This window comes from Lynx canadensis, chromosome B1 (assembly GCF_007474595.2).
Source record: "Lynx canadensis isolate LIC74 chromosome B1, mLynCan4.pri.v2, whole genome shotgun sequence".
Classification (NCBI taxonomy): Eukaryota; Metazoa; Chordata; class Mammalia; order Carnivora; family Felidae; genus Lynx; species Lynx canadensis.
This window is the reverse complement of record NC_044306.2, coordinates 2,501-25,755: the sequence shown is the minus strand read 5'-3', so window position 1 is coordinate 25,755 and position 23,255 is coordinate 2,501. Positions and strand designations below refer to the sequence as shown.

General features: G+C 44.6%; 1 protein-coding gene and 1 long non-coding RNA gene across 7 annotated transcripts; one reads left to right on the top strand and one right to left on the bottom strand.

Annotated features, from left to right (window-relative positions):
* Window positions 1-467: 467 nt before the first annotated feature.
* LOC115511703 (zinc finger protein 14-like) lies at window positions 468-16,600 on the bottom strand. 6 transcript variants are annotated; one of them, XM_030311989.1, is made up of 8 exons: window positions 15,993-16,080; window positions 7,886-8,087; window positions 7,009-7,095; window positions 6,064-6,230; window positions 5,311-5,437; window positions 4,502-4,597; window positions 3,897-3,979; window positions 468-3,490 (listed from the first exon to the last, which is right to left on the bottom strand). In XM_030311989.1, the coding sequence occupies exons 4-8, from the start codon at window positions 6,199-6,201 to the stop codon at window positions 1,367-1,369; spliced, it is 2,568 nt and encodes an 855-aa protein (XP_030167849.1). In that variant the 5' UTR covers window positions 6,202-6,230; window positions 7,009-7,095; window positions 7,886-8,087; window positions 15,993-16,080; the 3' UTR covers window positions 468-1,366. The 6 variants fall into 6 exon arrangements, with proteins under 6 accessions (XP_030167849.1, XP_030167853.1, XP_030167850.1 ...); XM_030311993.1 differs by lacking the exon at window positions 7,009-7,095; XM_030311990.1 differs by lacking the exons at window positions 7,886-8,087; window positions 15,993-16,080 and adding an exon at window positions 7,672-7,879.
* A 219-nt stretch (window positions 16,601-16,819) lies between these two features.
* Window positions 16,820-19,585, top strand: LOC115511711. The gene is made up of 3 exons (XR_003968140.2): window positions 16,820-17,312; window positions 18,201-18,248; window positions 18,986-19,585. It is a non-coding gene; the product is annotated as an uncharacterized LOC115511711 (long non-coding RNA).
* Window positions 19,586-23,255: the final 3,670 nt, after the last annotated feature.

Below are 23,255 nucleotides of genomic sequence, written 5' to 3'. Positions count from 1 at the left end.
TTTTCTGATTTTGTCTGAATATTTCATTCATTGTTGGAAGGGTGTATTAACACCCCCCTTCTGTTACATAACTCTCTCTCCCTTAACATCTGTTCATATTCGTTTTATACATGTAGGTGCTCCTATGTTGAGTGAATAAATATTTACACACTATATCCTATTGTTGAATGGACCCCTTATTGTAAGGTAATACCCTTCTTTGTCTCAATAATGGCATTTTATTCTTTTTAATCTTTACATTTATTTATTTTTGAGAGACAATGGGGGAGGGGCAGAGAAAGAATGAGACAGAATCTCAAGCAGGCTCCAGGCTCTGAGCTGTCAACACAGAGCCCAAACATGGGGCTCGAATTCAGCTGTGAGATCATGACCTGAATCAAAGTCGAATGCTTAACCGACTGAGCCACCCAGATGTCCCTCAATAATGGCATTTTAAAATGAAAATTTATACAGAATTCAGTCACAAGTTATCTATGTAACAATCTTTAGTTCATCACTACGACCCACATACATGGTTAACAATATGTAGTCATGACGCATCATCTTGTGTTGTTTTTCAGTTAATATTCAAAGACACTTTCTAGTTGAATCCAATCATCATAACTACTATTGATGCATGAAAAATAGGCCCTGACCAACACAATGGATTTTTCAGCAACAACTTTGCTTCATATGCAGTTCCAAGAACTATTCTAAAAAAAAAAAGTTACAAAATTCTGAATTTAGAATTCCCAGATGATGTCACAATCCTACCTTTCTTATATTTTTATAATAGGCCATTAGGCAAAATTATAAATTAATATCTAAATTGTGTGTTAAGACTTTCTTGATAAAGGTTTTTCCTAGTCAGGGATTTCTAATGCAAAGTCTAACCTTTTATCTGATTTTAGCAATGCTATATGTACAGTGTGAGAAACTACATGTTGACTAAGGAATTAAAAATCACTTTAGACTGCCATTCGTTCACTATTATACAGAGTGTGAAACTTCACATGCCTACAATGGTTTTTCTAGTAGTCAAGTTTTTTTCCATGCATGTAACAATGAATAACTTCTCCAGCATTAGTTTTTGTTATTCTCCTACAGTGACCTCTTTCTGTAAAGATTTTCTTGTGTCATTTCCCATTTAAGGAGATTAGACTGTTATTCACTGGATTTTCTTGTGCACCCTATGACCAGAGGCCAGCTAATGTCTCTTCCCCTTTGATTGTAAATATAAGGTTCCTCCAAATGCAGTTCACTCATGTTGTGTAAGGAGAAGTTAAAAATGAAGGCATTTCCATAATGAATATGACCATGGAACTTCCCCCACCTGAGTCCTCTGGTTGGTTTCACATTAGCGCTGTGGCTGAAGGCACTTCCATGTTCATTCACTAGAATTAGAGTGAGTTCCCTCATGGTCTCTAAGATCAGAGTTTGTAACAAAGGCTTTTCCACATAGAAGACATGTATATGGTTTCTCTGCAGTGTGAGTTCCCTCATGGTCTCTCAGATCAGAGCTTGTAACAAATGCTTTTCCACATAGATGACATGCATATGGTTTCTCTCCAATGTGAATTCTTTCATGTTCTAGAAGATCGGACCTTGTAACAAAGCCTTTTCCACATAGATGACATATATATGGTTTCTTGCCAGTGTGAGTTTTCTCGTGTTTTCTAAGATGAGAGCTTGTAACAAAGGCTTTTCCACACTGATGACATGTATATGGTTTCTCTCCAGTGTGAGTTTTCTCGTGTCTTTTAAGACAAGACCGTCGAACAAAGGCTTTTCCACATAGAAGACATTTATATGGTTTCTCGCCGGTGTGAGTTCTCTCATGTTCTCGGAGGTAAGAGTTTTGAAGAAAGGCTTTTCCACATAGATGACAGGCATATGGTTTCTCCCCAGTGTGTATTCTTTCATGTTCTCGAAGACTGGACCTTATAACGAAGCCTTTTCCACATAGACGACATGTAAATGGTTTCTCACCAGTGTGAGTTTTCTCATGTTTTCTAAGATTAGAGCTTGTAACAAATGCTTTTCCACATAGATGACATGTATATGGTTCCTCACCAGTGTGCGTTCTCTCATGTTCTCGAAGATAAGAGCTTTGAACAAAGTCTTTTCCACATAGATGACATGTATATGGTTTTTCTCCACTGTGAGTTCTCTCATGTTCTCGAAGATTACAGCTTTGAAGAAAGGCTTTCCCACACAGGTGACATTTATACGGTTTCTCTCCAGTGTGAATTCTCTCGTGTTGTCGAAGATTCGATCTTGTAACAAAGCCTTTTCCACATAGGTGACATGTATATGGTTTCTCCCCAGTGTGAGTTTTCTCATGTTTTCTAAGACAAGAGCTTTGAACAAAGGCTTTTCCACATAGATGACATATATATGGTTTCTCACCGGTGTGAGTTCTCTCATGTTCCCGAAGATTAGAGCTTTGAGTAAAGGCTTTTCCACAAAGATGACATGTATATGGTTTCTCTCCAGTGTGAGTTTTCTCATGTTTTCTAAGATTAGAGCTTGTAACAAATGCTTTTCCACACTGATGACATGTATATGGTTTCTCATCAGGGAGAGTTTTCTCGTGTTTTCTAAGACAAGAGCATTCAACACAGGCTTTTCCACATAGATGACATGTATAGGATTCCCCTCCAATGTGAGTTTTCTCATGTTTTCTAAGATCAGAGCTCGTAACAAAGGCTTCTCCACACTGGTGACACGTACATGGTTTCTCACCAGGCTGAGTTTCCTCGTGTTTTCTAAGACAAGAGCTTTGAACAAAAGATTTTCCAAACAGATAACCTGTATATGATTCCCCTCCAGTGTGAGTTTTCTCGTGTTTTCCAAGATCAGAGCTTGTAACAAAGGCTTTTCCACACTGATGACATTTATATGGTTTCTCTCCAGTGTGAGTTTTCTCGTGTTTTCTAAGACAAGAACTTTGAACAAAGGATTTTCCACAGAGATGACATTTATATGGTTTCTCTCCAGTATGAGTTCTCTCATGTTTTCTAAGACAAGAGCTTTGAACAAAAGCTTTTCCACATAGATGACATTTGTATGGTTTCTCTCCACTGTGAGTTCTCTCATGTTCTCGAAGATTAGACCTTGTAACGAAGCCTTTTCCACATAGAGGACATGTGTATGGTTTCTCTCCAGTGTGAATTCTCTGATGTTGTTTAAGGGAACTACGAACAAAGGCTTTTCCACATAGATGACATTCATAAGGCTTCTCTCCAGTATGAATTCGCTTATGTCTAGTTAAAGATGAAAAATACCTGAAGCGCCTCCCACACTGATTACAAGCAAATGGATTCTCTCCTGTGTGACTTATTTTATGGGTATGAAGGTTGGCGTTTCGGGTGAAGTGTTTTCCACATTCATTGCATCTATAGAGTTTCTGTCTAGTGTGAGTTAAGACATGTTGCGTCAATGTGTAGGTGTGAATGAAAACTTCATACCCACTATATACAGAGAGGTCTTCTCCTGCATGACGTTTCGGCTGTTGGGAAAGAGATGAGAGACTGTTATAGGACTTCTCCCAAACATGCATACACCCAGTTCTCTACCTATGAATTCCAGGCTGGCCATTCAGTGGTAATCTCCAACTAAAACCTTCCCCAGATCACTTACATGCACATGGGGTGTTCATCACTGACATGCACAAACATTTTTACCCTTGGTAGCATCTTTATTGGAGGGCTGAGTGTTTTTGAAGATATCATTATGTGTCATGCCAATAAACCATGGTTATGCAATTATCCATTTCTCAGAACAATTATAGCTTAAATCCAGGCTAATTTCTTCCCCAGATTTAAATTGTCAATCACATTCTGTGAGAAGGTACTTATACTAATTGTTATGTGATTCTACAACTGATGACATAGGCTCCACCCCATGACACTTACTATTGTCCAGAAGTTAGGTGAGTCCTTCATGTAGATATCTTGCATAGATATTATTTCTTGCTTGTTATGGCTTTTTTTCATGCCTAAAATAATTGAGGAAAAAAAGAAATAAACCTGAGAAACACCTTGAGTAGACTAGGGGAATTAAAGTGTTGACAAGCTCACAAGACCAGGTAAGCACACATGACCAAATAATGTGAAATTGAGGAGAATACTGGTGAATAGACATACAATTTAGAACAGTATCAGTTAGAACAAAACTCAATGTTTAAGTTAAAGAAAAATAAAATAATGATGGGCTGTTGCAGAGAATATCAGAGTGGAAATCCTAAAAGAAAGACACTAGAAATCATGACACAGACCACAGTGTGAAATTTCACCTCCAACGAGGACAGGAACATTGCTTGCCTGAGGTGAAATGTTAAGTACAGGTATATGAAGAGAAACTGATGTGGGAGAAATAATGACACAATCTGAGGAATGCTGTCTCACTGGCCACTCACAGTTTCTGAAGCTGTCGTTCACTCAAGGAAATCTGCACTGACATCAATAAGACCCTGCTTACTCACTAGCCTTCTCATACTGAGCGCATGTCTGCAGCTCACCTGGACTCCAGCCTTGGGGCGGTCCTCTTTCTTCCCTCCACAGCTCCCCTCTTTGCTCCCACGGGGAGATCACATCTGATCTGAAGAAATGACACCCTATATCAATGGAGAATGGTATGTGAATTTGCAGTTCCGTGCCGAGACCAGCACCTGATATTCTACTGTACAGGCAACTGAGGAAGAACATGAGTGTGGAAGAACAGCCCAGAGAATAACACCTTGAACACTAAAAACATTGATAAAGGCTCTCAGCCTGACACTGCACCCAAAGACAGTATGATCTCTGATTGCTGATGCTCCTGCCCAAGCTGAGAGAGAGCAGAAGGCTTAGTGTTTGCATCCAGAAGGAATTAAATGTTCTCACAAGGGGATTAACACTATTTTCAAAGGAATACAATACACATAAGCTCCACCAGAATATTCTGTGGAGTTTTATGTGGAAAGTGATACAAGATGTTATATTTTCTACCGTGCTCACCATTCCCACACTGCTTAGGACAGAAAAATATTTAGGATGTTTATTTATTCATTCAAAAAATATGCACTGTATTCCCAGCATTGTTCTGGGTCTTGGAGAAAGTGCAGTAGATACACACTTGTGGCCAAGAAGACTGTATTCAAATTATCATGTAACATACATGATGAAAGTAAAGAAAGTTACAAATTCCATCTAGTCTTCAGAAATGCTACAAAAGAATATGAATTAGGGCAGACAGCTATATTAGAATATGTGGAAGCTCTCCTGGATACAACGTTAATAAACAAAAAGATGGATGGATGGAAGAATGAATAGATGGCGACAGACTCACCCACAGAGACCAGATGACTAATGTTCTCCAGCATCACATCTCTGTACAGCGTTCTCTGGGATGTGTCCATCAGGGCCCACTCTTCCTGGGTAAAGTCTACAGCTATATCTTTGAGGGTCACAGATTCCTAAAATATCAGATATTGTTTCAGTAGGGCCAGGCTGAACAATCCCTAGGGGACAGCTGTCAACATGATAGTGATAGCAGAGTGAGGAACTGTATGTATAGAAACCTCAAACTCCATTTGTGATTCATATCAAATATTCTCCCATGCTGATCTGCTTTCTGCCTTTCAGACACATTAAAAAAACACACAATTACTTCATCATAAAGGAATCTCAATAGGAAATAACCTGGCAACATTCTAATAAGCTGGCAATTTTGACTTTCTGGGTGGTAATTATAACCTAGGTTAAATAGTACTATTGAGAAGTGCCTGGCTGGCTCAGTTGGAAGAGCATGTGACTCTTGGCCTCAGGGTCATGAGTTTAAGCCCCATGCTCGCTGTAGAAATTACTAAAAAAAGAAAAAAAATTTATATATATACATATATATATGAATAGTGGTACTGAGAGTTCCAATAAGCTAATGTACAGATGCGTCTTTTACAGCAAACACTTCATACGTACAAATGTAGGTATATAAACATTAAAGGTAGACACCTATGAAGCAATGCCCAGCATTCTGCAGGATGAACAACTCTCATGCAGAACTTGAGGTCAGCAAGTCACACCTCTCATGTTACAAACTCACTTGTTCTTTATAAGGTATCAGGGCAGACAGGTCCTGCGGTCCGGTTAGGGGCTCCTGAGATGGCTCGTCCGAAGGATGGCCCCACAGTGATCTCTCCTGCAGTGAGCTCTCCATTCTTAACAACAATGATGACTGCATCAATCCTCCCTATGGTAATCCTGTTGTTTCTGTTGAAAGGCAATAGAATCCTCTCGATTACTTGTAGCCTCTCCAATCCTTCTAAAATTGCAACAGGATTCTAAATTTGACTCTAGTTTTACCCACATTCTGCCAAATACAGAGTTAATTTTTTGAAAAATACTCCCTAGGCACTGTTTCAGATTTCCAATTTTAAAAAGTTTAATTATAACGAGGGACAATGGGTGAAAAGGGATAAGGGTAGTAAAGAGGATTTAGTCATCTTTGGAAGTTTCCAGATTAGTCAAGTGTATGTTACCAAACCTTTAGTAAGCTTAAAACTGAGGGGAAAAGAAATGATGGCTGATTTCTTCTCTCACACAAAAGTTTCCTGTACTCTCTGGAAAACTGCAGAGCTGACCTGCTCAAAGGCCCGCCTCCTCAGTGGAGCGTAAACTGCTGGTCTTGCTCATCTCTATCACCTGTCACCACGTGCCGAGGTCACTGCAGCCACTACCATGGCCCACGGGTAAATCACCCCCCAACCAAGCCCATACACTGCACGAGGAAGGAAAACTGTGCATGTTTCTTTTCTGCAAGGACATCCTTAAGGAGCATGAGATGCACTGGTGTAAATGCTGGAAAGGAGACTTCTTCCTGATCCATCCCTGGCCAACAAAAAGTATCCGCGCGTCCTGGCAACAATGAACTAGAACCCAGACCCTTGAAAACTGCCTGGATGCACTTAGAAGACTTGGGCCAAGAGAAGCCTTCCCAGCCACAGGCAACAGAGGCATCATTCAGGAGAAGGATCGCATATCCACCCACCTGCACTTGCATCATCAAGGGTTCGGCCACCACGTCTCTTCCTCCGGATTTCCACTCACAGAGAGTGCAAACCGTATGCAGGAAAAGCTGGGCAAGGAGAGAGAAGCCAAGAGACTCCAGTCTTACCCACAATTCCCAGACCCCCTGGTCATGAATCCCTGATGTGCCTGCATGCAACCCCCAGCTCCCCCTACAAGAACACGCCACATGCCCTGAGACAATTGCGGGAGCTCTCACTTCTGCTTGGATCAGAAGTGACAAGGCTTTGGCTACCGCTGCTCGTCAATAAGATAGGAATATTCTTTTTTATTTTCATACGAGGCAATGAAAATCATTATTTCTAAGTTAACTGCCAACTTTTTCATAGGGATATTTAATTCCCTCCCTGAACCCCAAACCTAAAAGTGCCTGACTTAGAAAATGTACAATGCAGAGGTTTTGTTTTATGAGGGAATATATTTGTTCAATCTGACATTTTAGTAAAGTTGTAACTGGAATATTGTCGTATATTAGTCATCACCACAAATGACACCCCAGCATTTCATAAATCGTATATTTAAACATATTGGTAAAGTCTGAATTCTTACCAAAATTTTGTTTGTACTTAAATGTATTTCACGGAAAAATGATATTGTATCACAAACAAAAGTAGACATAACTCACCTCCTTACACCTGGAGTCCAAAAAATAAGGAAGACAAATTCAAAGTTTAATAATAGGACTCTCTGCTTGGAAACTTAAGAACATTCACTTAACTAATCCTCAGAATAGATCCTGCTGTTTTCAGTACAGTCACTGTTATGGACCGGATGGCAGTGTCCCCTCCAGCCTCACCCAAGTCCGTATGTCAAAGCCCTAATTCCCCATGTGATGGTACCTGGAGGTGGGGCGTTTTGAGAGGCAATTAGGTTTAGATGAGGTCTTGAGAGGAGGTCCCCGATGAAGGGACTGGAGTAATTCTTAGAGGAACACACCACAGCTCTCTCTCTCTACCAAGTTAGGACCCAGTGAGAAGGCAGGTACATCAAGGATACTGAATCTGCTGACACCTTGGTCTTGGGAGTTCCCAGGCTCCAGAACTGTGAAAAACAAATGTCGGTTGTTTAAGCCACCAATGTGTGGTATTTTATTATTGCAGCCCAGAATGACATGGACACATGACACAGTTTCAGGAAACTTCAGCAAGATGAGGAAAGTACATGGCTAAGGAATGATACAGCTAGGATTTCAGTTGTGTTCTGTTTCCCAAACTCAGATTTCTAAACATCGTCCTCTTAAGTGGTATAGCCCCCTGCCAGGTCTTACCAGGAATGCCCTGTCAGATGAAGAACCGGAGATCCCTCCAGCAATCAGAGCCTCTCCCTTTCCCGCTCATCCACTGACACCACTTAAAGTCTATCAGCCCCTAATTCCATCCCTTTTACTGCCCACCTCAATCCCCATGCACTCTTTTCTGCATGCATGCAGGACCAAAAAAAAAAAGCAACTTTATTCCAACTGCATACACGGGACCTGTCCCAATGCCTGGTTACATGGCTCGTGCTCAATAACATCTGAGACAAAAAAGCATATTTTGTTAGTTCTGCCCTCTTACCTCCCTTATACGTCCATGTCGTCCACCCACTTACCGACCAACACCCTGTGACAGACAACAGTCATGGATTTCTCAAAATCTAAAAATTCGTATAAATAGTTTTCTTCACCCCAACAACTAATGTTCTGACATTGCCTGGGTGTCCAAGGATTCAGTTCATTCTGACACCATCTTCCTATCAGATCCCACAAGTTCAAAGTCTTAGTCCCATGAGACTTCCTCTACTCCAGATGCCAACCATAAATGTAGTGCCCAGCTGCCCACATTTTCTGCCGAGAGCATTGTGGATTCAAGGGTTCCCACAATCCCTCAAATTAGACTTGGCAATTTTCTAGAATGACTCCTAGAATTTAGGAAAACACTTTACTCAGTTTTACTGGCTTATTACAAGGATGAACAGTCAGATGAAGAGGTACACGGGGTGAGGTCCAGAAGGGTCCCCAGGGCAGGATCCATCAGTCCCCATGGAGGCGGGCAGGATTACCCTCCAGCAGATGGAAGCTCTCACCAGCCTGGAGGTTGGTCTCCAGTGTTCAAGAGTGATTCTAGAGCTCAACCTCCAGCAACCACTCCCCTCTCCAGAGGCTGCTGGGTGGGGCTAATATCACTTACAAGCACAAATTTCATTCCCAACACTCTCCAGCTTTAACTTCTTCCCTGCTTTCTCACTGGCCTTGCAAGTAGGGCCTTTAGACCTGCCATCATCTTCAGAAATCCACTAGCCTGCCTCCCCGTCCAGTCCACCCAACTCACCTGACTGTAGTTTGCTCTCAGCCCCTGGGACACAAATGGTTTGGCTTCTCTCAGCAATTTTACACAAGTTCTGTTACCAGGGGAGGGGGGAAAAGTCTCTAATAGTGCTCTAATAGGACTCCATGGGGAGTCCTAAGGCTTTGCTCAAATAAGTTTATAGGAAACTGACTAAAACATCTGTATTTTCTACAAGTTTTCCTAAAAGATATATCCTTTGACATTCTGTACACAAAGTTTTCTTGTTTTTTAAAAATTTCTTTAAATGATCTCTTCTACATGAGCCCTTAAACAACGCAGGATCTGACCACGTATCCTTTTTACTCTCTAATAGAGCTCCACTCTCTGTGTGGCACAAGCCTGGTCCACAGTCCCCTACCGCAGACACTCCTTTCTGATAAGCAGAAGCCCTCATTGTCTCAAGGATGGTGCAGTGTGACGAGGCTGGCAAGACAGGAACGTGTCAGAGAACCAGGGAAACGAGAACCTGATTACCTTAAATTCCCGCTGTAAAAATAATGCTCCCTTTTGAGAGTTACTATAGGTTCACTTTTATATTTGATACAAACACATTAAGAAGAAAAAAGGGACAAACTGTTCTTTTGGGAACCAAATGCCTGTGCCTGAAATGAAAATAGATTGCCTGAGTTTTCTTCACAAGTAATTTATTCTTTTATATATGAAGACAGATCCTAAGACGTATATACTGTTTCGTATTATTCAAAAATAGTTGAAACACATCCTATGTATGGGAAAATGAACATTGAAGGTATAATTTATTCATGGAACCTATCCTATTTTGTGCGTGTAGAGCATGGCAGTCGGTAGGATGTCAACTAAATCTGACTTGGAGAAGAGGAAGGGTCTGCTCTAGGATTTCATTTGCTTGCCTGGAGATGAAGAGGAGGGGGCTGCTGAAGGTGGTGGCCTGGGCCCAGAAGAATACAGAACCTCTTCTCCTCCAGGTCTTAACTACAGGCAGGCACACTTTGTTGTATTGTGCTTTACAGATACTGCTTTTTACAAAGGTGTGTGGCAACGCCATGTGGATCGGTGCCATTTTTCCAAGGGCAATTGCTCACATTATCTCTGTGTCACATTTTGGGAATTCTCACAATATTTAAAACATTTTCATTATCATATTTGTTACTGTGGTCTGTGCTCAGTGATCTTTGATGTTACTATTGCAATTGTTTTGGGGTGCCACGAGCTGTGCCCATAGGTGTGGGCTACCTTAATCAGCAAGTGTTGTGTGTATTCTGACTGCTCCACCCCCCAGCTGTCCCCCTTCTCCTCTCCTTGGGCCTCTTTTCCATGAGACAGCCGTACACCGGCCTCCTAAGTGTTCACGGTCTGTCACGTTAAATCAAGAGCTAGAAATGAATGAGCTTCGTGAGAAAGGCACGCTGAAAGCAGAGACAGGCTGAAAGCTAGGTGTCTTGTGCCAAAAAGTCAGCCAAGCTGTGAATGCAAAGGAAGAGTCCTTGAAGGAAATTAAAAGTGCAAGTCCGGTGGACACATGGGTGATAAGAATGTGAAGTGAGGGGAGCCTGGGTGGCTCAGTCGGTTAAGCGTCCGACTTCGGCTCAGGTCACGATCTCACGGTTCATGGGATCCGGCCCCGTGTTGGGCTCTGTGCTAATAGCTCAGAATCTGGAGCCTGCTTAGGATTGTGTGTGTGTGTGTCTCTCTCTGCCCCTCCTCCTCTCATGCTCTGTCTCTATCTCAAAAATAAATACACATTAAAAAAAAGGAAGTGAACTGAAACAGACCTATTGTAGATATGGAGAAGGTTTGTGTGGTCTGTATAGAAGGTCACGATTCCCTTAAGCCAAAGCCCAATCCAGAGCAAGGCCCTGACTCTCTTCAATTAATTCTCTGAAGGATGAGGGAGGTGAAGAAACTTCAGAAAAACATCTGATGCGACCAGTGGATGGTTGGTGGGAGTAAGGAAAAGCAGTCGTCTCCATAACATAAAACTGCAAGGTGAGGCAGCGAGTGCTGATACAGAAGCTGCAGCCAGTTACCCAGAGGATCTGGCTGAGACAATTCATGCTGGTGGCTGCACCGACCAACAGCTTTTAAGTTGGAAAATCTACTGGAAGCCTTCTGTCGGAAGAAGATGCCATCCAGGACTTTCATAGCCAGAGAGAAGTCAGTGGCTGGTTTCAAACTGCAAAGGACAGACTGACTCTCTTGTTAGGAGCTAATGCGGCTGGTGACTAAGTTGAAGCCAACGCCCATGTACCATCCTGAAAATCCTGGGGCCCTTAAGAATTATACTAAGTCTACCCTGGCTGAGCTCCATCAACAGACAACAAAGGCTGGATGATAGCGCATCTCATTACAATGTGGTTTGCTGAGTATTTTAAGCCCACTGTTGAGACCTACCGCTCAGAAAAAAATCCTTTTCAAAATATCACTGCTCATTGACAATGCATTTGGTCACCCAAGAGCTCTGATGGAAATGGACAATAAGATTACTGTAGTTTTCATGCCTGCTAACACGACATCCATTCTGCAGAATGGCAGGGGCACTGGGGTCAGACATGGATTCAAGACCCAGAATGTTGATAAATTATACAGGAATAAAAACTTACAAAGATCTCTATAAGAAAAGAAATTAAAAAATAGATAGAAGAGTTTCCCCTCTTTAACTTGTAGGCACAGTTCTTTTTTTTTTTTTTTTTTTTTGTTAATGTGTATTTATTTGTGAAAGAGAGAGAAAGAGAGAGGGCCGGCAGGGAGAGAGGGAGACACAGAATTGGAAGAGGCTCCAGGCTCTGAGCAGTCAGCATACAGCCCAACATGGGGTTTGAACTCACAGACCGTGAGATCATGATCTGAGCTGAAGTCAGACACTTAACTGACTTAGCCACCCAGCCAACTGGGCCCTGAGGCACAGTTGTAAATATGGCATAGTTGAATAAATCCTGAAAATATTTGTTGTTAGAAAACAAAAGTTGTTTTAAAAACATGTGCTCAGAGAATGTGGTTCTGAGAAAGTAGAGAAATGATAGTGGCAATTATTCATGAGGAGATCAGAGGAAGAGTCATACAGAGAAAAACAGACAAGTGCAAATGCCTGAGGTGGGACAAGCCAAATAGGACTGTGAATTAGCAAGTGGGTGTAGGCACTGGGATATAGAGTCCTAGTAACAACCCTTGGGTGACAGCTAAAGGCTAAGTTTTAATATTTATTAAATATCATTTGTTTTGTGCTGTTTTCATCGCCGGCAAAAAGTATTAGAATCAGTTTGTAATTTTTAGGAAACAAAAGACAATATGGAAGCTTTTTTGAAAGGAAAATGGATAGAAGCATTAATATACAATTACTGAGACAGAGCTCCTTATATTTATCCCTGTACATGATATCTGATGCAGAGTGGAGAAGGCAGACACAGACCTCAAAGGAATAAGAGATACTTAATTTGGGTCTGAAATAGTTGGCTTCCTAGTGCTGGTTCCCTCTATCCTTTTTAGTACTATTATTATTTAATCTTTCATGTAGGTACTTATTTTGAGAGAGGGAGTGGGACTGGGGTACGGGCAGAGAGAGAGAGAGGGGATACACAGAACCTGAAACAGGCTCCAGGGTCCAAGCTGTCAGCACAGAGCCTGACGTGGGGTTTGAACCCATGAAGGGTGAGATCATGACCGGAGCCAAAGTTAGATGCTCAATCGACTGAGCCGCCTAGGAGCCCCTGGTTCCTACTACCCTTTAACTTAGGAGCACAAGAAAATTAGTTTATCAGACAGAACATAAGCAGTCTTTATTCCAGAAAATAAGAGAATATCAAATCCCTAGGCTCTGCCCTGTTGATACATAATTCCCAAAGATTTCCCAGGGTATCCTAGTCCTTATGTTGTAAATTTTTATGCATCTCTGATTTCTAACAAGCTTAGAAAATGCAAGATTCCTTGATGGAAGCTCAAGATGACTGAGAGACAGCTGTTATGTCTAGGTGCTAGGAAGGTCTTTGTGGAGTAAGGTGAGCTCAGGGGAATGGAGATTCGGAGACTTGGAGGAGTACTGGGACCTCTTCTTTATAGGAACTCCATAGTGGTTACTGTTCTGTTGCCTAACAGAAACATATCTTCCAATTTCTGAGGTGATTTGAGTTCAAATATTAAATCAACTCAAAGTTTTGAGAAAGAGGGTACCTGGCTAACTCAGTTGGTTAAGCATGCTTTGGGTCAGGTCATGATCTCAGGTTTCATGTGTTTGAGCCCCATTTTGGCCTCTCTGCTGTCAGCATGGAGCCCACTTTGGACCTGTGTCTCCCTCTCTCTGTTCCTCCCCTGTGGCTCACTCTCTCTCAAAAATAAATAAACATTAAAAAGAAAAACCATTAAAAAAAAGTTGTAAGAAAGCCAGAAGCATGTCTTCTCTTGTAAATAATCCTTGAGAAGTTATGCAGCATGAGTGGCTGGAATCAGGTAGTGCCAAATTCCAACCGGGATTAGATTTTCCAAAGGAAATATAAAAAAGAGATGTTAACTTACGTTTTCATGTTAAGGTTTATTAAGGGTATATTGGGGCACCTGGGGGTTCAGTGGGTTGAGTGTCTGACTCCTGATTTTGGTTCAGGTCATGATCTCACAGTTCAGGAGTTCGAGCACCATATCTGGGTCTGTGCTGACAGTGAGGAGCCTGCCTGGGATTTTCTGTCTCCCTCTCTCTCTGTCCCTTCACTGTTCATGCTCTCAAAATAAATAAGTAAAACTTTAAGAAAGGTATAAATGAAGCCACTGAAATTTGACAGCTAATTTTTAATGTTTATGGTGTGAAACTTAGTAATAGGAAACCTCCCTAAAATGGAGTGGGGAGATGTGGCAGGGAAAACTTTCACACCCTAGAACACAGTCAATTGCAGACCCAACAGGAAGAGGGACTGCACCCTTTGGGGACTTGGCCTTGCACGTGGATACTACTCAACAACTCCAGCAGGAGGAAGAGACCTTTCCTCAGCCCCCAGAACAACAGTTCAGCCAGTGAGAAGCCACCACACTTCAAACTCTCAGTTCACTCCCGTGGACTTTTAGCTCACAGCAACCTTCTCAAATTACCCCTTTTCTCCTTAAAAAGCAAGCCTTCCCTTGGTTCCCATGCTTCCCTACAGTTTTTCTAAAGCTTGTTGTCCCAGATTGCTATTCTCTTTTACACATTCCCATATAACCCCATCGTCTGTTGTTGCTAAAATAACAGGTAGTTCTACTTTTTTTTTTTTTTTAAGAGAGAGAGAGAGAGAATGTGCTTTCACACAGGGGAGGGAAGAGGGGCACAGGGAGAGACAGCAACCAAGCAGTCTCCATGCTCAGCTTGGTGTCCGGTTTGGGGCCCCCTGGCAGTTTTGTTTTTAAGGTTAACAATGGCAAACAAGAAACATCCCTATCAAATGTTCCCAGATATTGAAAAATTAATTTTTCATCAATTAAAAGCAAAATCCACATATTCCCAAATGGTATCCATTTTACAAACCTCATTCATTATCCCAACTTGACATAAAACATTAAGAAATAGAAAACAAAAGCAGTAATCATAATATCCCACACTTGGGGCACCTGGGTGGTTCAGTCGGTTGAGTCTGACTTCGCTCAGGTCTTGATCTCACGATCTGTGGGTTCGAGCTGCAAGGGGCTTTCGGGGCCAGGGGCTTGCTTCTGATTCTGTGTCTTCTCTCTGCCCCTCCCCCGCTAGCACTCTTTCTCCGTCTCTCAAAAAATGAATAAGCATAAAAAAAATTAAGGGCAAAAAAAACCCCACAAAAAACAATATCCCACACTTATCGGGGGCGTGGGTGGCTCAGACGGTTGAGCATCAGACTCTCGATTTTCACTCAGATCGTCCCAGGGTCTGGGATCCAGCGCTGTATTGGCTTGGCTCAGGGTTGCAGCCTGCCTTGGATTCTGTCCCTCCCTCTGCCCCTCCGCCGCTAGCACTCTCTCTAAATACAATAGAAGAAATAAAAGAATATCCCACGCTTCTCAAAAAAAAAAAAAAAAATCTTCAGATAGCTCTGGAGGTCGCCCCAGCAAAACGTAAAGCTGCAACACCGAGGACCCAACGACACAAAGCGATTTTCGGTGGCACCCACGCTTCTCCCCCAAGTCCCAGACACTCAGCCTCCCTCTGAGCACCCCCTGCTCTGGGCCACGTCCCGCCGATCCCTCCGGCTCTCCGCCACCAGCACAGATCCCGCCTGCCCTGCCTGGTCAACTAACCCGCGCGCCAAGGGCAGCCACTGGGGTCCCGCGAGATCCTCAACCCCAGCCCGGCGTGTCCAGCCAATGGGGCTGTGCACACACCTGTCACCCTAACCGGGGCACATCGGCGCGTTCAGTGTAAAAGGCCCAGGGCTCTGAGTCTCACCTGGAATTCCCTGCAACAGTCACGGCAGCTAGGAAAGAAGCAGCCAGCTCCCCAGACACCAAGCACCCCCAAACCCACTAGAGCGGCCAGTCCGCTGGCGCGTGGGACGCAAGGAGGAGCGGGACCGGAAAGGCGGGGGCGGAAGGGGGAGTGGCCCGCGCCGCAAACCGCCCGCCCCCGCTCGTCCTCCTAGGCCCCGCCCCACCGTGGCGACGTCCAGTCTGGCTCCCCCCCTCAGGTGACAAGTCGTTACCGGTCTACACTCACCTTACCTCGACCCGCCGGTCGTCGATTCCACGTCTGGGCGCTCTGCTCACCTTCCTTAGGCTCCGCCTCACGGTGACCACGTATTACGCCCGTCCCGCCCCTCGCCTGACACTCACTCCCCGCTCATCCTCCCTAGGCCGCGCCACATGGCTGGCCACGTCCTACACCGGCCCTGCCCCTCGGCTTTTGTGCCGTTCCCGCTCACCCTCCCTAGGCCCCTCCCCACGTTCGCGACGTCCTATACCAACCCCGCTCCTCAGCGGACGTCCCCAGCCCCAAAATCCGCTCACCCTCCCTAGGCCCAGTCCCGCGCTAGCCACGCCCCAAGCCGGCCCTGTCCTTCAGCTGACGTTCCGTCCTCGTCTCTGCTCACCTTCCCTAAGCCGCGCCCCACACTGGTTACACCTCCCACCGGCTCCGCCCCTCCGCTGACGCCCCGTTCCCCCCAAATCTCCCTTAGGCCCCTCCTCGCTCTGCCCACCTCTTGCATTGGCTCCGCCCCTCCGCTTAGGTCCCCTTCTGGTCTCTGTTCAACCTCCTTAGTCCCCGCCTCACGCTGCTCACGTCCTCGCCGGCCCTACCCCTCGGCTTTTGTCCCGTTCCCGCTCACCCTCCCTATGCCCCGCCCCACGTTCGTCACGTCCTACAGCAGCCCCGCCCCTCAGTGGACGTCTCCGTCCCCTCCCTCTGCTCACCTCCTTAGGCCCTGTCCCGCGCTAGCCACGCCCCAAGATGGCCCCTTCCTTTAGCTTACGCCCAACCTGGTCTTTGCCCACCTTCCTAAGTCACGCCCCACGCTGGTTACGCCCTGACCGGCCCCGCCCCTCCGCTGACGACTCCTCCTGGTCTCTGCTCACCCTCCCTAGTCCCCGCCCACGCCATGACCTCCCTCGGACCTGGGTTCTTGCTCTTCACGTTCCCCCCACGCCCTGCTACCCCCGGGGCCGCCGCCTCCGCCCCTGGCCCTGATATTGGCCTGACCCCATTCCTCTCCCAGACCCACCTCCGAGCCATTCTCATCCTCCTGCAGTGAGGCCCTGCCGTCGCCAGGCCTTCCATTCGCGGTCACCTTGTGGGCGAGGCCCCTGGGCCCCGGGCTGGGGGAGGGGACCACCCCGTTGTGTGACACCTCGTGCTGTTCTGTCCCCAAACCTGTTCCCCCGGCCGTACCTGCCAGAGTGTGCCTACATTCCCGATATCCCACTGGAAAGTGAGCTGCTAGGACGTAGACGGCATCCGTTCCGTCGCCGAGTGCCGAGTGGGCGGCGACTTGAGGGAAGAAAGACCGGGAGGGAGACGCCGGGCGACCGCGAAGGGAGAGTGAGTAAAATGAGCAGCCTAGAGGATGCCACGTGGGGGGTCCTGTGCACCGGGGGAAACGGTCCTAGTGGACGGGAGTGCCCGGGCTCGACCCAGCGGGAGCAGCGGAGGGCTGGCAGAGGGGCGGGGGGGGGGGGTGGGTAGCAGGGGGCACATCCCGAATGCATTCCCTTTTAACCGTATTGTGTGAGGGTCATGCTAGAGGTCTCCGTGCTTTCCCAGCCTTCGTGACATTTTGAAAATATTGTTGGGTCCTAAGCAATTTTCACCAATTTCATGTGCACTCCGTGAGGATATTGATCATTTGTTATATTAACAGGACTAGTCTAACAGCTTCCCGTCGTTCTTGTCATCTTTTGACTGAGCTGGCTGTGAGCTAAGGTTTCCAACTGTATTTTCAAGTTCCCTGTGTCCTTTTTGTACAAATGTTCAGGGATGGTACAAGTTGTTCCCGGCCCCTCCCCGCCCCCCAGGACTTAGAAAATTTGTTGTCGTTTTTCAGTGTGCGCACCACCTTCTCAGCGGCTTCTAGTCCAGCAGCAGCCTTTCCAGGCAGGCCTAGAAAGCTTCCCTTGAGATTCCCATTTGGGGCAGTGGCACTTCCCGTGCTCCTGAAGTAACCTAGGAAGTTCTGGATAGGAATTCAGTAGCATAGACACCGTCTCCAACCTTTCCAGGCAGACTAGTGGCTCTTGGGTCCTCATGGCCACTTAGAATATTTCCAGAGTCAGGCAGAGCATAGGTGAAGTTCGCGGGGGTCCACAGTAACCACAGAAAGTGGTTCCTGGCATGACTTAGACTTTTTTCTTTTTTTGTTTTCCGGTGGCTCTGATGGGTCAAAATGCCCTGGCTGCTGTTTTCACTGTTCCCGTGGCCCACTGGAAAAAGAAGCTGAAATACAGGATGTAGGTTGTCTAATGGACCTGGAACGACGGAGTAAGTGAAAGGGAGTGAGTGAATATCCTATTTTGGTATTCAGTTTTTGCTATGGTACCATACATACAATATCCATTTTTTTCTTCAGATGTGGTTTTCATATGGTACGACTGCAGTGAGCTTGTTTCAGTATTTTTAGAATGGAAATACAAATACGAAATTTATGAGGCTTCTTTTCAAGAAGTGATATCTATGAAGTGTGTACCATGTGTGAGATATGAAAGACCAACAGGCCAACAGTCAGGACAAGGTTTTTATGTTACACGTAATGTGTCATGTGTCGTGGAAGCCTTATTAGATAATATTTATACCTTTTTTAGCATCATTCATTAGAAACAGTTACTTAGGGGCAGCAAGAACTCACTTTCATAGAGCTCATGGTTTTTGTCATCACTAGGTCAAGTGATGCATGGAAACTATCAAACTTAATGTAAAAAAAGTACTCATGGGTTTTATTTCCTTATGATGTGGTTTCCAAATGGCACATTATATGTTTAGCATAAGGCCCTAGAATAGATTGTCATCCTTATTTCTTATATAATCCAATTCATATCCTAGGAGCAATATTCATTTTTCTTCTCTCTTCTTAAAACACCAGATTACTATTTATATGTGTTCATTTTTCCAAAATGCTGAAAATAGAAATTCACAGAATAGGATAGGGCATGAAAATTCGTCTGAAAACAATCTGTCATTCAGAGACAATTCTTATTTTGGTGTGTGCATGTGTTTTCCAGGGAAGCTGGACTTAGGATCCATTTCTGCCTGTCTCCAAAGCCCTGCCTATACCAAACATCAGGCCGCAGCCCTGTCTCCGTGATGACTGCCTTTCTGCACTTCCTGCCAGCCACCCTCATGTCTGGCCTTCTGGGTTTGTGTTCTTTGTCTGGGGCTGTTGATGGACCACCAGGAGGTCCCTGGGTATCCTGTCAGTGTTTCCCAGCCCCTAGAGGATGACTTGGGATGGCATCCCAGGTTCTGACACGTACTTAGAAAATTCTGCACAGGCAGCAGCAGGTAGACACCGATGTTGAAATGAATTGTTTCTAAGCTGACGGCCAAGAAGGAATTCTTGAAAAGGTTTTGGTGCAAAAAAAAAAAAAAAAAAAAAAAAAAGGTGGTTTTGTTAAAGCATGGGAACAGGACCTGTAGGCAGAAAGCACTGCACTGAGATTATGAAGACTGACTACTAAAAGGTTTTCCATCCTGTAGAGGGGAGGGTGACCTTAAGGCTCCAGGAAATTGAGCCTATAGGTTCCTGGAGGTCCATTGTTAAACATGGTGTTTTTCTTGTAAATCATTAAGACAGTTAGAAGCTGGGCGCCTGGGTGGCTCAGTTGTTTGAGTGCCTGGCTCTTGATTTTGGCTCAGGTCATGATGCCAGGGTCATGGGATTGATCCCTGCCTCGGGGTGCTGGCTGAGCATGGAGCCTGCTTAAGATTCTCTCTCCCTCTGTCCCTGTCCCCTGCTCACTCTCTCTTTCTTAAAAAACAAACAAACAAAAAAGACAGTCACAAACTCTAGTGGAAGTTTCATACCCAACATGAGTGTAAATGATGTTATCTGCATTTCCTTTTGCTTTTGTTTTCCACATCAACTATTTCTTTTCTCCCTGCCTCTGTTCTCAGGCAGTCACCAGTACCTGAGGAATAGTCTACACATCTCACCCTAACTGGGGGATGTTTGTAGCGTGTCTGCTCAGTGTAACTCCTCTCGCATTCTGTACAACGCAGTTTCCCAGAGTCTAGATTAGAAAAGTGAATACAGTGGGGCGCCTGGGTGGCTCAGTTGGTTAAGTGTCTGACTTCAGCCTAGGTCATGATCTTGCTGTTCCCGAGTTTGAGCCCCATGTCCAGCTCTGTGCTGACAGCTCAGAGTCTGGAGCCTATTTCAGATTCTGTGTCTTCCTCTCTCTCTACCCCTCCCCAACTCATGTTCAGTCTCTCTCTCTCAAAAGTAAATAAACATTAAAAAAATGAATGCAGGTGCAACAGAAATTAGCATTAAGCTTTTTACCCCCTCCTTTTTTTTGTTGTTGTTGTTTTTTGTTTTTTGTTTTTTGCTTCAGCTATAGTTTCTTGCAACGTAAGAAAGAAATGCAAAACCGTGTTAGGACATAGGTTGTCATGTGTTTTTGTCTTGAGCAATGTAAAGTTAAATTACTTACCTAAAATATTTTACATGAGGGAAAGTTAAACACAGAATATCAGCCATCATGTTAAATAAAATATGAGATAGGACTAAATAACATTTTACAGAGACCTGGTTTACTCTTTAGAAGAAAAACACACTTCTACAATGTAGAGAATAACGACATGCAGGAGGTTTTCCTAGCTGTTCACCTTTTACCTTGCACTGAACCTGTATTACATCATTTTGCTTTAAAAAAATGGAAATGGACTAGGTTAGGTAATTATTAATTGGCAACATGATACTGATATAAAACTGCTTTTGGCCAGAGATACGATAATGGTCAATTTTGGCAACCTAGATAAAGGGAGAAGTTATTATGTCCCCTTCCCAAAATCATTGTGCCAATCTGTGTTCAGCTCACGATCTCAAGTATTTAAAACTTCCGTTTCTATAAATATAAATAGAATAACCTTTTAAAATAGGGTACAAAGTATAAATCCATTTTTTTCTAATTCAGCAAGCACATGGGATATTCTCATTTCTTTTCAGAAAACTACCTGTAGACACACAGATAGACACGGGGCACCAAGTTTGAATGCTACCGGAACAATTTCCTCACAAATTAACATTTTACCAAGTACTAATATACATAATGTCAAAAGAGGAAGTGCACACTGCTGAAATCAAAACCGTTTTTAAAACGCAAATTATCAGTGTGATACATTATTTTGAACAAAGGAGGGACTGGCAATATATGAAGTTGTGTGCTATTAGAAGGCCTGTCCCCTTGCTTAAAACAAATGAGAGAAAGTGACTTTGGAAGCCTGTTAGATGTACGTGAAACTTTAAAAGAACTTAGAAATACACTTTCTGAATTTGGAAAAAAAGGTAAGGTACTGGAATACTTCCGTTTGGGGTATAAATAAAATTTTGGAATTTCAAATATGTTAGTGCATCTGTCTTTTTCAGCTACTTTATAGAGTTATAAGGAAATAAAACATTAAAAGCCAGTGGAAGCATGTACATAGGGGCCCCATTTCCCCTTGGTGTGCTAAAAAAACTGCATTCAACCCTGTCAATTTGAAGGTCTAATTGGCTTTGTTAAACGGTTTGTGGGTGGGGGCACATCGCATCAGGCAAGGAGAGGGGGCTTCTCTGAGCGAAACAGGAAAAGGTTTTTAAAGGCCAAAGGAGGGGATTAAAAAGAAAAAGTGTACTAGCAAGGAATGCGTGCTCAGGCAAAGTTGCCTCTGGGTGGAGGCTGGGGTCCATCTGGACCTGCTCCGACTGCCCCGGAAGTTCCACTTTGGCCTCGCAGACTCCCGCGGCGGCTGTCCTTTGAGCGCCCGCGCCGAGTGCCCCTAAAGCGGCACTGCGAAGGCGGAGAGTGGCCCACGCGGGGACACCCTGGAGCGAGGCTCTGCGTTCCCTGCCTGAGAGGAGCCTCCAGGAGGCGGGGCGCAGCTCCTCCCCAGCCCATAGCGGTCAGTGCGCCTGTCCCCGGTGGTCGCTCTCCAGGGTCCCCCAGCTGGCGCAAAGTGCACGCGCCCCCTGCTGGCCGCAGGGAACAGCGCAGGGGCTCAGAGCTTCCCGTTTAGTGTTGCCTGGCACCCCTCCTGGTCTTCGTGGGTGTGGATGTTAATGAAATGCACCCGCCGCTCCTGGCTTTGACTGCAATGCACTCAGAGACCAGGAATCAAAGCATAAAGTCAGCTTATTAAGGCCAACTGCTTTCCCACCCACTAATAATTAACGGTTGGAATTTGAACATTTAAAAATGCCATTTTTAATAGCCATTTGGCAACCTTCAAATTGAAGTTCCTTTGGCATGAACCTAACAACATATGTAAAAATCTGCATTCAGAAACATCATAACCCTGCTGAAAGGTCGCAAATAAAACGGAAATGCGGAGATGTTAGTTTTTCATGATCCACAGACTCAATATTCTTAAAATGACAATTCTTCCTAATTTGATGTACAGATTCAGCTAAGTCCCAACCAAAATGGGAGCAAAGGGATGTGCTAGAATACACAACATAGGACTGAGGAACAAAGTTAAAGAACTCACACACCCACATTCCAAGACTTACATAAGTATAAATAATGAAGTGAGTGATCTTGGCGAGGAACTAGATGCAGATGATGAAGTTTTGGGGTGATGGTGGGGTGGTCCAGAGCCGATGGCCAAGAAAGAATTCCTGAAGATGTCTTTGGTGCAAAAAGGCGATTTTGTTAAAGCATGGGGACAGGACCCATGGGCAGGAAGAGCTGTTTGGGGTCGTGAGGAGTAACTCATTCTATACCCTCAGGTTGGGAGGGGGGCAGGGATAGAGTAAGTCTCTAAGGTATATTGGAAGCAAGGTTTCCAGGGCCTTGAGGGGCTAGCTGTTGCTAGGGAAATGCCATTTGTTACCGTTTAATAAAACCCCAGTCATGAGACCCTTCAGATGTATATGGGGGGGGGGCATACGCTTGGAGTATGATTGCCAGCATATATCTTGGGGGACTTGAGATAAAGAAAATAGACTTACAGGAGCCTCGAGGTTGGGATAATGTTAAGCTAAGGTTCTCTTTTGCCACCAGCAAAGTGTCGTCATGGAGGCAGCTGAGCCCCTAGAGGGAGGTCACTCTGCCGGTTCCAAGGACTTGTCAATGGGCTGTAGGCAGTTAGGGAATTTAATTTTTCATTTGCCTTAGTTTCCCACATCACTATGGCAAGCACCTAAACCCTTTTCCTTTGTTCTTGGGTAGACAGGAGCGTCCTCGGAATACCACGTATTCCGTGTGTGTGTGTGTGTGTGTGTGTGTGTGCCCCAGCATGTATTTTGCCCTCAGCTTGCCCCAAGCTCCCTCATCACAGAGCAAACAGGAA

Excerpts from the sequence above, each read along its gene's own strand:
- LOC115511703 (XM_030311994.1), bottom strand. The coding sequence starts at position 6,201 with ATGCAGTCATCATTGTTGTTAAGAATGGAGAGCTCACTGCAGGAGAGA. Across the intron at positions 3,980-4,501 it reads GCCCCAAGGCTGGAGTCCAG|GCATGAAAAAAAGCCATAAC; the intron begins GTGAGCTGCAGA and ends CAATTATTTTAG. Across the intron at positions 3,491-3,896 it reads CACCTAACTTCTGGACAATA|CCGAAACGTCATGCAGGAGA; the intron begins GTAAGTGTCATG and ends CTTTCCCAACAG.